Genomic DNA, 15,100 nt, shown 5'->3' with positions numbered 1-15,100 from the left:
TCCATCCTCAGACAGATCACCACTGCTGTGGGGGTGAAGGTTGCCAAAGGAGCTGCCCTGGAATCAGGTGGGGTGGGAGCCTGAGGAAGAATGGCCTCCTGGGCTGGGATCCCTTGCATGAGTTTCCTCAGGGTCTACAGTCTGAACTATGGAGGGATATTCAGAGACCAATAAACCTGCGGTTATCTGTAAGTTGGTGGTCTAGGGTGATGGAGGAGGCGGCGAAGGTTTGGGGACCTGAAGCTACAGCTGAGCTAACTGTTGAGGGGATAGTTATAGTTTATTAGATTTGTATGCCGCCCCTCTCCGAAGACTCGGGGCGGCTCACAACATAATAGTGATACAATACATTACAAATCCAATAGTAGAAAGTTAAATAAATTTAAAAACATTAATACATAGCAAAATCCCTAACTATACAATCATACACATTCAACCATGGCAGCCTGTTTCTGAGCCTTTTTCCAATGCCCATAATCAGTGCTCAGCATCTTTGAAGGTCACTGCTGAGGACGGCGATCCAGAATCCTTGGCCTTTCCTTTAGTAGAGGTCTTCTGGGGGGCAGCAGATATGGATGGATGCTCTCCATCTGGGTTGTCAGCCCTATCAGCCATCGGGATGGTAGTGAGGCCACAACATTAATGAGGAGGCGCAAAAGCAAGGCTGGAGTATAGCCTGAAGCAGGGACTCCAAATGAGGCCGGAAGAAGGGTAGAAAGGAGTCCTGCTAATGCCCTGGACTAGCACTCACTCCAGCCAAACTATAACTCCAAAGATAAAGGCTTTATATACATATATATGTAATAAAGGAGCTTCAGTGAAGAAAGACGCAGTCATGCGATAAAATTTGGGAAGCAAAATGACAACTGGAGGTTTGTGGCCATTTAAAATGGCCACCGACACTAGTTGAATCAGGCAATCCGAGTCTATGCCCAAACAAAATGGCTGACAGCACTGAGAGGGGTATGATGAAATGGCCACCGCCCCAGAAACTGCAATAGGGTGATCTGCCTAGCAACAGGCATAGCTTAGCATTCAGATGGCTGCAAGACAAGCCTCAATCAAGCAGTCCTTTGCACATGGCTAAATTGTACCCCAATCAGCCTGACCAAATACAGTAGCGGACAGGAATCCCAGAATGTAATTAGCCCAGAAGGTAATTATCAAGAATACAGCCCGTGGGTTAGGGAATGTGCTGTGGGTTAGGAGTATAGCTCCTTGGGGCAGGGACTCTCAATTAAATTTGCTCCAGTTGCAGCTAGCTCCCTTTTGCAGAGGTATGAACTCCAGCTGTCACAGTTGTTTGGTAGTGGCGGTTCTTGTCAGCATACCAACTTACCTGCCCACCCACTGGCAGCATACACTCCAAACCTTTAATTCCAGAAAATTAGAGTGCAAGCAGAGTTTAATCGATGGAAAGGTAGCTGAGTTAGAAGAAGCATGTCCCTCTTACCGACTGAGTTTTGAAACTGGTGGGCTAGGACCAGTGGAACAAAGAGGGCATGCTTCAGTCTAAAAATAACTCAGTCCCATGACAACTGATGAAAGTTAACCCATTGCTTGGACTCTCACAGCAGTTCACAGGAGAAACCTGGCTTCTTTTCACGCATAGAAGAAAAACACAGATTTTTTTTTTAATGGGGGGGGGGGGGAGATAGTGGTGCCCGAGGACCAGCACCGACCGATCCAGTGATGTCATTGTGACATCATCAGTGGGTCACTACCAGTTCAGGCAAACTTGTCCAAACCGGGAGGACTCCACCCCTGATGGTGGGGAATGGAAAGGTTTATATTCCTTGCATTCTTTTAGAGAATTGTTGAGACCACTTGGAGGTTTGTCTGTGTCCTCAGGATTACCTGAGTAGAGCAAATGGGTTTGGCACTTTCTTGGAACTGCTGAAAAGACTATGTGTAGATAGGAGATAGATGATGTCATATCCTGCCCCCTCTGTTGAGAGAGGGTTGTTCAATTGTGACACAGATGGTATCTTTGACCCCCCTTTCTAACCAGTGGTCCTCTGTGTCTAAAATATGGACTTTGCTGTCTTCAAAAGAATGGCCTTTGTTGTTTAAATCTATCTGAACTGCTGAAACTTGTCTTGACTTGTCTTCTATGTTGTGCCATTCATTTATGAAGTGGTTGTTTCCCCATTGTACATATCAGAACATGTCTCAGTGCATTGTACTGAATATAGTACATTGCTCAGTTCATGTCTGAGTGTTTTAATCTTGAGGTAGAGAAGCTTCTGCTTTATTGTATTCTTGGGTTTGAAGTATACACATATGTTGTATTGGCTGAAGATCCTCCTTAGCTTTTCAGATATTTCTAGAACATATAAAATGACAGCATTGGTATATTTATTGTTTTCTTCTTTGTCTGATATAGAGGAGCTCCTTGGTGGGTCTTTTTTGGGATTTGATGAAGGCCCACTTGAAATAGCACACATTCTAAGGGTTTTCTTGATGTGTTTTAATTCTTTTTCTTTCCCATCTTTACTGGTAGGCAGGCCTTCAGTTAGGTGGTGTAGAGTTTTGATAACTCCTTTTTGTGTTCCAGTGGATGGTGGGAATCAAAATATAAATACTAATCTCTCTGTGTGGGTTTTTCTGTAAACTTCAATGTTAAGGTTTATTTCTGTAAACTTCAATGTTAAGGTTTAATGTGTACTGTACAGTCCAGAAATATATATTTTCCTTAACATATCAAAACTGAACAGCCCTCTGTCAACAGAGGGGGAGGGATAAGGCAGCATCTATCTCCAGTCTACAACACAGTCCTTTCAACAGTTCCAAGCAGGGTCCACACATATTTGTACAGCTCAGGTGACACTGAGGACACAGATAAACTGCCAAGTAGCCTCAATGACTCTATAAAAGAATGCAAATGACCAGCTGTCTGCAAGGAATATAAATCCTTCTATTCCCCACCATCCAATCAGAGCAGAAGAAGCTTCTTGGATGAGAAGCAAACAATCTTCAAAGAAAAACAAGAAAGTCCAGTTGCTTCTTGAGACAAAAAGAAGCACCTTTGTGTTAACTGTGACCTGGATGACTGAGAATCTCCAGAGACTTTCAAATTTAAAATGTTCCAAGATCAACATATCTCTTTTCAGTTTAGGGAAAAATATCAGTTTCAAAAAGGGCTGCTCTGTCTTCACAATTGTTATAATGCTGCATTCACCTTGACAAAAGCATTCTAAGCTTGAAACAACTTAAGGGTTAGAGTGTTGAATATTTTATATACCTCAGATAATAGTAAGAATATTTTAGTCAGTATTTTCAACTTTAAGTGTAATAGATTTTTAATGTAATGATATTATTTCATGAAAAGCAGACTTACTTTACTTTGATCATTTCCAGTATTACCATAATTTCATAAATATTCTTTCTTAGCATCTTTGTCTAATAAGGAATCTGTTTTGTTTTAAAAAATATTTTAATACAGTGCCCGCCTTAACTTTTTGGGCACCAGAAATTGGTTCCATGAAAAGAGGTGTTTTTTTGTGGCCTGAAGGGGGCATACTTTTATTTTCCATAAACGGAGCTTTGCATGTTTGGACAAGTTCCTGGCATGCCATGGACCAGTGCCAGTCCAATGACGGGTGGGGTGGGGTGTGCGCTGGGGACCTCTGTTTTAATAAATGTCAATCAACTATTATGCTTCCTTTAGAATGAAAAACAACCCCACCCCCTGCAAATTAATATATACCTATGATTTATATAATTCCAGGTAGGTGGTTAAAGCTGCCTTGATTTCAAAATTGCAAAGGATATCCTTTTGGTGACACTAATTAATACTAAACCAGATTAATCTATCTGCTATCTCAGTAAAGCAGGGTCCAGTTGTCCCTGCCTCACAAGGAGTTAAGAGAGGAATATTTTCAATTCTATTTGGAGGCAACAGAAATGAATGCAAGATATCATAACTTGTCAAACCCTAATAATTCTTTTCTCCAAAATAGCAAGATTTTCTAATAATCACCAATATAAAATACAATCAATATAAATACTGCTTTTATCCCAATATATATTTGATGGATATGGGGATAAACTATGCATAAATGTGGAATAAATTAAAAAATGTTACAATTTCATAAATTATCTATGTGCCAATTTAATAAGCTATTTATGCAATAAAGATAATTTAAAAGCAGTTTGTTTTACCTCTTTTCCATAATTTCCAACGTTAAATGCAGCAACTCTCTTTTGCTTTTTTCCCTTTTCTTTATCATCTCTAGAACTGTTACTGCACGACTCAAATCCCGCCTCAGTTTAAGCATTTTTTCATAAGAAGTTTCATCATTCTTTCGATTCTGCGAAATGTAGTAAATGTACAAATGAAACATATTTTTAGACACCAAAATATTAAATATTTTCGGACTTGAATGTGAATTTATTTTTCAACTAAATTTGAAATATTATTTATAAAGACTCATATGCCACTTAAATCACTATGACTCTAACCTGTAGTAGTACAGTACAAAAATGCAATAGCCAATCTAATAATTGCAAAATATATTTATAATTATTAATGCTGCTCACAATAATCCCAGATACAATGAAGTGACAATTATTTAATCCATAAATGTTCTTTGGAATTGCCATGTGTTTAAGTGAGGAAAGGCTCTTCTGGCCACAACTGCCACCTCCTGCTCCAATAGGTCCAGGAGATGACACATCAGCCGCTTCTGGAATGCAGAAAGCAATGAAATCCCATTGGTGTTATTCTAAAATCAATTAGTTTCTGAAATAACAGGCATTCTGCTTTGCTGGGTTGAGTTTCAACCTTTTTCCTCATCCAGACTCATAGTCACGACTGAGACAAGACTCCCATCCATCTCCCACTTCATTTGAGATGAAGCTTTATACAGTAACTTGCATACTGACAATTCATAAAAGAGAAGTTTGAATTCTGACATATCCCACAACAAAGTGTCCATGCAACTATTCCCATACATACCAGTTAAAGCTGTGAACTCAGGAGGGAAAGCAGCTAACACTCTACTCTAGAGGGATACTGTAGAATCATACTCCTACTATAAAGGATAAATAATCATTACCAAAGCTATCACTCAGGCCTAAAACCTGACAGAAGAGAGTCCAGATAATCCATTTCTTTCTGAGTCATCTGCAGATATCAAATAACCTCGTTCTCAACAACCTCCCCAAGAACAATGTGTGATACCTGTCTACTGCAGCAGGGTTAAATTTTAGTTTCTTAAGGGAAAGGTTTCCAATGCCTCTTTCAAAGATATCCCTCGAGGTATGAATCAGGGCTGGATCCATTTCCTCATCCCCTTTGGGGGCTTGCACAAGTCAAAGGAGGTCAGATCAATTCATCTCATCCCAAACTGCCTAAGGATCAATATGTTTAAACTTTCCCAGGAATTCTTGAAACACACAACCCTCACTTGTCTGGCCTCTGTCTAACTAGCTTCCAATTCAAAGTGAAAAGAGTGGTTTTTATTCACAAAGAATTTTGTTAACATTGTCACAGGGTATTTCCCTCCATCTCCCTTTTTTCTGTAAAAGAATCTGGTTACTTTATAAAGGGCTCTGGACAGTGATCTGTAGATGCAATAAAATATTACGTCCATACTTACTTTTCGAGTCTGCATCTTTTCTGTTCGCCTTCTAAATGCAACATAAGGATCATTTGTACTGGACCCATCACGTTTCTCCTGTTTCACTGCTGAGATAAGAGAGGGGCCTCGGCAGTTTTTTCTCTTTTTAATCCAATATTCGTATACTTCTCTAATCAGTTCATCATCTTCCTTCAAGAGTAGTTTGGCTTCCTGCAGACTGACTGGCTAAAGGTAAAATTCAAGTATGTCATTTTTATGTATGTATATTCTTAAAAGAATTTTAAATCAGAAATAAATGATAACGCTGTATCACCATATGAGAAATCTAGATGTGAAAAGACATTCTGAAACTTTCTTCTCTTCATGGGTACGAGTTAGGGGATAAGGACATTGAGGATACAATCCTAAAAGGATGGAATACATTACGCAAGGCCATGATCAATGAATATTGGCGTGAGACTCAATTCAAAATTAAACATAGAGCTATATATGCATTCAATCTCCCAATGACAAATGCCCAAAGTGTGGAATATCCAACACTGATTTATACCATGGATTGTGGGAATGTCCATATGTCAAAAATAGAAGAAATTATTAAAAAGATTTAGCCAAAAGAAAATAACCTTTCTTCTAAATTAGGTTTATTCCATTTTGAACATGACGATTCCCTGAGTAAACCTAAACTAATGCATATTCTATTACTAGTTAACAAAAAATGTTTACTAAAAGGCTGGCTGGAACCCGCAGTCCCTACGGTGGGCATGGTGATAGATCAAATCAAACGACTCTTTCGTGTAGAATGCTTAGAAGCAGAAAAATCCAAAAGCAAGTTCACAGCACAATTTTTTAGAAAATGGAGGCACTTTCTGAGTATATACTTTACACAGACAGAGTTGGACATAGTGATATGTCCATTCACTCTGACAGAATGGTATTTACAAGAAAGGTTATATGAAAATAATATGCTCGCTTCAAAGGGTAGGACTGCAGTTCAAGTATATGCTATATTTTGTATGTTTGCAGAAATATATGAATCTTTATTTCTAATGAAAGGAATTCTCCATAAGGACTTATAGAACTGTATAATTTCTTATGAATCCAATGACCTGGGAATCAAAAATGATTTATTATATAACTGTGTAATTATTGTTTTGACCCTTTGTCATGTTTTATTGTTGTTTGTAACATAATATTTGAAAATATATTTTTGTTAAAAAAATCAGAAATAATACTATACCTGCTGACCACTTCCTTTTTCAAGTCGGTCTATCATTTCTTCAAATTGCAAAGGAGAAATATCTACTTTTTTCTTTAGCTTATTCACAAAGGCCTCATCTTCTGAATCCAAATCATAATCTGGTTGCTCAGCATCCAAACTGAAAGCTGAAGAGAAAAACATTTTAATATTTTAAGAGAGTTTAATATAAACTTCAAACCAGAAGAATTTAAGAATATGCACATATATTCCTGCCATCTTAAAATCTACCAATTATAAAATTATATTTCTTAACAAATCCTGAGAATCTGAATTTAGACTAACTAATACTATCTAGATAAGACAGAATGTAGATACATATTTGAAATATTATCAAATGAATAATTATCAATATTTATAAAGCAGCCTTCATTGGATAAATATTTTTTTATAAAAACTATTTAAATATATTGTTTTCAGAATGAATATGAGACTTGACAGATCTATTCTATTACCAGTAGTCCTAATTCATGCTTTATTCTAAGTTACAATGGTGCTGGAAAAATAATTTTATAACCAATATCCTTTACACTGGCCACCAATCAAATTATTGTCATTATAATAATGTTTTGTCTGATAGCCAACCTATTGTTTTACTTATTTCCCCCCCGGGAAATGTGCTAGTGCCAGCAGATGTGAATGTGTCATGCAAACAACCGAGTATGACTATATTGACCATTGTGTGCCTGCTTAATCTTTCGTAATAACTTTCTCTTCAAACTCTCCACTCTGGGGGTGGGAATGAAACAGAACAGGAAGACTGCCTTCAGAAAGTTCCCCTCCCCGCTGCAGAATTTAGAGGTTGGAAAGAAAGAGATTACAACAAAATACACAGGCATACAATGGGGAACTCACAGAGAAAGAAGTGTGCTAATGCCAGCAGCACAATGCAAACAGCCAAGATATTTCCCATATTGTGAGATGTATCATGGTCCTGATTCTGCAGTTCTTTAGGCAAACACTTATAACAATGATGGCAAACCTTTTTTTCCTTGAGTACCAAAAACGCATGTGTGCACGCTATCGCGCATACGCGAGTGCCCACACCGATAATTCAATGCCTGGGGACAGCGAAAACAGCTTCTCCAAACCAACCCCCCCCCCCCAGAAGCCCTCTGGAGGCTGGAAATGGCCTGTTTCCCAACTTCTGGTGGGCCCAGTAGACTCGTGTTTCACCCTCCCCAGGCTCTAAAGGCTTCCCTGGAGCAGGCCGAGAGTAATAACTCCCCTCCCCCATAACCCCAGAAGCCAAAAATGCCCTCCCAGAGCCTCTGTGTGAGCCTAAAATGAGCTAGGGCAACAGCTCACGTGCCAGCAGATATGGCTCTGTGTGCCACTTGTGGCACCCATGCCATAGGTTCGCCATCACTGACTTATAATGTTGCTCTAATGACATATTTACAACATCATTTGTTGATCTATATTACATGTGAAAGAAAAAAAGAAATATTTCAATTTGTAATCTGTAGGATATCAACTGACATCTAAATAAATTTCTGAATATTTCCCATTGTATACTGTACAGGTAATCTTCAACCTACAACAGTTTAGTGACCATTCAAAGTTATATCACTGATACCTATGACTGTTTTTCACACTTATGATCATTGCAACATTCCCATGATTATGTGATCAAAATTTAAAAGTTTGACAACTGATTCATATTTATTTATTTATTTTATTTATTTATTAGATTTGTACGCCGCCCTCTCCGAAGACTCGAGGCGGCTAACAACAATAAAGGAGACAATGTAAACAAATCTAATATTAAAAATAAGTTGCAGACCATCTCTGAGGGGGTCAATAATCCCCCCCCCCAGGGTTATGGACAGACAGATGGAATTGTCCTTGGGAGGCAGAACCCACAGCCACTCCATCTTATCCGGGTTGAGCTTGAGTCTGTTGACACCCATCCAGACCCCAACAGCCTCCAAGCACCGGCACATCACTTCCACTGCTTCGTTGACTGGACATGGGATGGAGATGTATAACTGGGTATCATCCGCATACTGATGATACCTCACCCCATGCCCCTGGATGATCTCACCCAGCGGTTTCATGTAGATATTGAATAGCAGGGGGAAGAGGACCGACTGCTGAGGCACCCCACAAGGGAGTAACCTCGAGGTCAACCTCTGACCCCCCACTAACACCAACTGTGACCGATCCGAGAGGTAGGAGGAGAACCACTGGAGAACAGTGCCTCCCACTCCCAACCCCTCCAGCCGGCGCAGAAGGATACCATGGTCAATGGTATCGAAAGCCGCTGGGAGGTCAAGAAGCACCAGGACAGAAAGCCCCTGTCCAGGGCCCGCCAGAGATCATCCATCAACATGACCAAAGCAGTTTCCGTGCTGCAGCCGGGCCTGAATCCAGACTGCTGGGGACCTAGATAATCGGCTTCTTCCAAGGACCGCTGGAGTTGGAGCGCCACCACTTTCTCGACAACCTTCCCCATAAAGGGAAGGTTGGAGACTGGACGGTAGTTATTAAGCACGGCTGGGTCCAGGGAAGGCTTCTTGAGGAAGGGGCGCACAAGTGCCTCCTTATAAGGAGCCAGAAAGGACCCCTTCCCCAAGGAGGCGTTGACAATCTCCTGGACCCAGCTCCGTGTCACCTCCCTGCTGTCCGAAACCAGCCAGGAGGGACATGGATCCAGTAAGCAGGTGGCAGAACTCACAGCTCCAATGGCCTTGTCCACTTCATCAGGTGTCACCAGATCAAATTCTTCCCAGACAGGTGGACAAGTACGTGCCCCAGTCACCTCAACTGACTCGTTGTCAGTCAACTCTGTTATCCAATTGGAGTCGAGGTCCGCCCAGATCTGAGCGATTTTATCAGCGAAAAACGTGTTAAAATCCTCGGCACTACTCTGCAAGGGCTCCCCAACTCCCCCCTGGTTAAGAAGGGAGCGGGTCACCCTAAACAGAGCGGCCGGGCAGGATTCCGCTGATGCAATCAAGGCGGCATGATACGCGCATCTTGCCGCCTTGAGCGCCACTTTGTAAGTCTTAATGTGAGCTCTTACAAGTGTTCGACGGTTTATGACGTTTGCAGTATCCCGGTGTGTGTGTGTGTGTGTATGTGATGTGATCCCCTTTTGCAATCTTTTGCCCATTCAATGGGGAAGCAGAACACACTTAAGAACTAGGTTATTAATTTACTAACTGCAGGAATTCACTTAACCATGTCCAGCAGACATGGTTGGTAAATCCACAATAACTGAATTTAAACATGCCTGGGATAAACATATATCCATTGTAAGATAAAATACAGGAAATAGTATAAGGGCAGACTAGATGGACCATGAAGTTTTTTTCTGCCGTCAGTCTTCTATGTTTCTATGTTTCTAATTGTACCAAAGAAAGTCGTAAAATGGGGCAAAATTCACTTAAGAATATTTCACTTAGGAACAGAAACTTTGAACTCAATTGTGGTTGTAACTTGAAAAGTACCCGTAGTACGTTTCCAATTCCATTTTCTTTGACCAAATTTTAAAAAAAACATCTGATAAAGTTAAAAAATTGATGCAAGTTTGTTAGTGAGAAAATAAAATTTCAGTTTGTTCATTATATCTCCGAACACTGACAAATTAGCTTCGCCTACAGGTAAAAACCATACAGTACTATGACATTGCATACAATGTAAATTACATCAAAAAGTGTTATAAAGATACTGCATGCAGGCAGTCCTTGACTTAAACACAATTGGGGTTGAAATCTTAGTCACTATGTGAAACAGTCATTAAGCATGACACTCATGACACTTAACAACTGGCTGTTAAGTGACTACGTGGGTCATTAGGTCGACAGGGTGAACGTGCTACCTTCCAAAGGAGAACAGGCAGCTCCCTTGCATGCACAGAAGAGAACTCTTACAGCAGGCAGAAACAAACCTCTAATCTTTGAGATCCAAGCTTATTGCTGTAGCCCGCTGCTGATGTTCCCTTCCCCACCATGCAAGGAGGGGAATTTCTTGTAGGGACTAAAAGAATGGGAAAAATATATTGCAAATATTCCTTATTTGTCTCTCCTGCCCAAGGATTCCCTCTCCTGTTAAATGAAGGAGAGGGGAAATATTTTGGCGGGTGACGACACTATCCTGGAAATCTTCTCTGCTATCATCCCTACTGTCTTTCTTGAAAAGATAAAAGTGTTTTCAAATAGTTATTACATGGGCACTTGAGATCCAGGTTGTCAAAAATCTAGATTAGGGTCATGTAATAATGTGGGAAACACAGTGTAACATTTTTTGACAGCTAGGAAATGCTTTCTAAACTGTAAAGGATACCTTCCAACCGATTATAAGTCTGAAGGGTTTATAAATGACTGGTTGTAGGTTGACCTGTGATTTAAAAAAAACCCACTATCGTATTTTATTATATAAGAAACACATACTGTATTTTTCAGAGTATAAGATGCACCTTAGTTTGGGGAGAGGAAAACAAGGGGTGGGGTGGGGGAATCAGCAAACAGTACAAATGATGTACACTGTTGTGTATTTCTGTGTGGGTCATGTGTGCCTGGACCAAAGAAATAGCAAAGAACTGGAGAAATGTACATTATGGCAGTATATTAATGCAAGAAAGTTCTGTTAAATGTAATCGCACTAACTCTTCAGAATTATTTAAATAGATCCACTCGAAACATGATTAAGTCAAGGTTTAACTCAATTGCCTTATCTTAATATTAAACAGTACACTGTTAAATTTCAGATTATACTTTTACAGATCTTTAAAACTGATGTGGCTTTCTGGAAGTATATATTATTTTCTGCTATTTAAAACAAGATAGAAAAGCACTGGGCCTCTTCAGATCAAGTATTTATTTAAAAAAGCTTCTTCATTTTATTGTCAAGAACAATAATAAAGCAGTCTTTAAAAATGTCTAATAATTTTAACATTCTACAGACATTTATAGTTATTGACTTACCTCCTTGCCTCCAGTTCAGCAGAAAATAAAAACTCTGCCTCTCTCTCCCAATAATTTGCTTCCCTGCATCTAATTTCACTTTCAATTTATCAGGTGGCCCAGCCTCAAATCAAATGAGCGTCAGGAAGTTGCTTGGCTTAACAGCCTCTGTTCTGTTTGCTGCAAGGAGGTAAATTGCTGGGAGGTAGAGGCCAAAGAGAGGGGGTGGCTGGGTGGGGCTACATTCGGTGTATAAGTTGCATCCAAGCTTTTACCCTTTGAGGAGGGAAAAAGGTGTGTCTTATACTCAGAAAATTATTGTACGTAACAAAATTTAAATTGTTTTGAGCTCAATATTTTTGGTACAACAAATTTACTTAGTAAATCCAATTATTTACTTATGCGACCCTAGCCCTAATCTTTCTTTATATCCAAAGTAGATTGTGAATCTACAAAACTATTTTTATTTTTTGAAAAGCAATCCAATTCATTTTAAATATTCAGTATAAATATATACTCACGCTGTATGTGAATAAGCTGCTTTGGCATTTTAAATTCTCCAGGGTAAATTGATTCATAATAGGCAATATTACTTTCTGCTTCTGGGACTGGTATAACCATATTATCCCGTTTATCTCCATATAGTTGCTGTGCTGTAATGGCCCGCTGGAGATGATGTTCCTACAGTTCATTAACAAAAAAAGACAGATGAGATACACACTCTATATGTGTGTGTGTGTCTAAATAATGTTAATATGGAAACAGAACAATTAACATTGTTTCAGCCAGGTTTGTGTGTGTGTGCATGTGTGTGTATACCTACCTACCTACCTACCTTTACCTACCTACCCATCTATCTGTATATATCTCTATATAGATTTTTAGCCCTGCTGAAGTGATTACAACATTTTAATCGATTTTTACACTTAGTAAAAATAAACCAAAATCATAAACACAAAACGGAAAAATCTGTCAAAAGATTTCAGAATGCATTGGTCATTTTTGGCTATAATGGTAATTGTTATTTGGAATATATTTTGAGACAATAAAAATAAAATGAAACAAATTAGGTACTGATTGCTGTTTGTTCTTTGGTTTTTTAAAAAAATTAAATTGATAGTTCTAGTAATAATGCAGGCAGAGCACCAACTAAGCTGAGTAATCCATCTTACTCAGGAATCTATGCATTTCCCCAGTCATAAAAAAAACCTTTTTCTGCTTCTTAAAGGAGATCTGCTGCTCTCTTTTAATTAGATGAAATTAAAGCTACCATATTAATTATTTTAAGGATAAAACTATTCCTTAATGAAATGAGAGGACGTATGCTTAATGCTGGATCACCCTGTCCTATAACATGTATTTAAAATACAATTATAAATGTTACAGCAGCTTTTCTTATGCTTTAAACTATGAAAATCCAATTACGTTTTCAATAATCAACAAAGTATTAATTCTAACTGATTAAAATACAGTATCCTTCCAATACTTTTTAAGAATGGAATCTAATGTTACTGCTAAACTAACAGTTGTTTCCAAATAGTCTAAATATGATTAACTAGGCAAGAAAAGATATTATTCATCAAACTACATGATGGACCAATTCTGCATCCTTACTACTATTTTCAGAACTATTTGCAACATGTTAAAAAGATCAGCAAGACCTTCTTATAGACCCATACATATTTTAATAATTCATATTAATTCAGTTATTTTGAAGCAGAAGTACATAAATATTGAGCATCAATCCATTTAAAAAGAATTTTCTGAATAATTTCAAATTTGTTAAAGACATAAGGCTGACTAACATTGTTTTAATTTCTACATTTTTTTAAAAAATCTATCTTCTACTAGTATCAGTTATTTAACAGACTGCCAAAAACTCTTGACTATCATCACATTAGTGACTCCAGTGTGACAATACACTTCAACCTGTTCTAGGCATTTCAGTTTATGGAGTATCCAAGAAACTATCAGAATGCACTATCAGAATTTCTCCAAACATTAAATTTTATTTATTGAAGTGCTGAAAGATTTATACTCTTTATACATTAGAATACTTGTAAATTTTATTTATTTATCATATATTACAAACTACTCTGAGTTGTTTACTTTACAGTATAACAAATTACACAATCAGAGGTAAATGGAATAAAAGCAGAAACATAACAATTAGGATTTAAAATAATTTTAAATAGTTCTTTTGATCAGCCAAATTTGGTTTTTGTGTTGTTGTTTTTGCTTACTTCAGAAACAGAAAACCACATTTAACAAACCATATCTTCAAAATGGTCTTGATATTGAATAAAAAGCGAAAGAGTCTATTTCATGTAAACAAAATACAAAGATCTCTCTCTCTTTCTTTTGCTGTGTGTATGGACTTCAAGCCAGTGTTGACTCTTGAAGAGTGCCGGACAAATTTCTGGAATTTTCTTGACAAGATTTCAGAAGTGTTTTGCCTCTGCCTCTTTCCTAGAGCTGAGAAAGAATTTCTGGGCCAAAATCACCCAGCAGACTTTGCGTCTAAGACAGGACTCATGGTTTCCTGGTTGCCTGATGCTTTGACTTCTACACCAAACTGGGCAATTCTTTTCTGACTGCTAATTAGTAGTAAAATAGTAAAAGTAATCAAAACTTTTACACTGAGGCGAACAACCGAGATGACCTTCTGCCGTACGAATCCCAGCGTCCGGTTAGGTCTGACAGAGTTGGTCTCCTCAGGGTGCCATCAACTGGACAATGCCGTCTGGCAGGGCCTAGGGGAAGAGCTTTCTCTGTGGGAGCCCCGGCCCTCTGGAATCAACTCCCCCCAGAGATTCACCCTGTCTCCACCCTCCTTGCCTTCGGTAAGAATTTGAAAACACATTTATGTTGCCAGGCTTGGGGTCATTAGACCCCAGCCTCTGCCCAATGAATGTATCTGGTGTGAGAGTAGGTGTGTGACTTTTTGAATTTAAATGTTTAGTTTAAAAAATTTTTTTAAAAAGTCATTATCCTATTAATTGGCCTAGAAATCTATTGTATTTTTTATTAAAATGTTGTAAACCGCCCCGAGTCCACGGAGAGGGGTGGCACATGTCCAATGAATGAATGAAAGAATGAACAAATAAACAAACAAATAAACAAACACACACACACAAATATAGGTAGTTCTTGAGTTAAGACTACAATTGAGCCTTAATTTCTACTGCTAAGCAATACAGTTAATAGTTTTTCGGAGTACAAGACACACCTTAGGTTTTCTTTGGGGGGGAGGGAGGAAAACAAGGAAAAAAGGTTTTTGCTTTTCAACAATTTGCCAAACAGCAAACAGCACAGATGATATACCAGTGATGGCAAACCTATGGCATGGG

At 38.6% G+C, this 15,100-nt stretch overlaps 1 protein-coding gene across 6 annotated transcripts in view; it reads right to left on the bottom strand.

The window, feature by feature from the left end:
• The window catches only part of EPC1 (enhancer of polycomb homolog 1), an 89,679-nt gene that overhangs the window by 35,062 nt on the left and 39,517 nt on the right, over nt 1-15,100 (bottom strand). For 5 of the 6 annotated variants that reach the window (XM_070728746.1, XM_070728748.1, XM_070728745.1 and 2 more), the window contains 4 exons: nt 12,272-12,431; nt 6,823-6,968; nt 5,604-5,810; nt 4,165-4,313 (listed from right to left, as the gene is read on the bottom strand). In XM_070728746.1, coding sequence (XP_070584847.1) covers nt 4,165-4,313; nt 5,604-5,810; nt 6,823-6,968; nt 12,272-12,371 — 602 coding nt within the window. In that variant the 5' untranslated portion in view covers nt 12,372-12,431. The remainder of the gene's footprint in view (nt 1-4,164; nt 4,314-5,603; nt 5,811-6,822; nt 6,969-12,271; nt 12,432-15,100) is intronic. The other variant, XM_070728749.1, reaches the window with a different exon arrangement.

Source organism: Erythrolamprus reginae, chromosome Z (assembly GCF_031021105.1).
Source record: "Erythrolamprus reginae isolate rEryReg1 chromosome Z, rEryReg1.hap1, whole genome shotgun sequence".
Classification (NCBI taxonomy): domain Eukaryota; kingdom Metazoa; phylum Chordata; class Lepidosauria; order Squamata; family Dipsadidae; genus Erythrolamprus; species Erythrolamprus reginae.
This window is presented reverse-complemented; position numbering and strand designations above follow the sequence as displayed.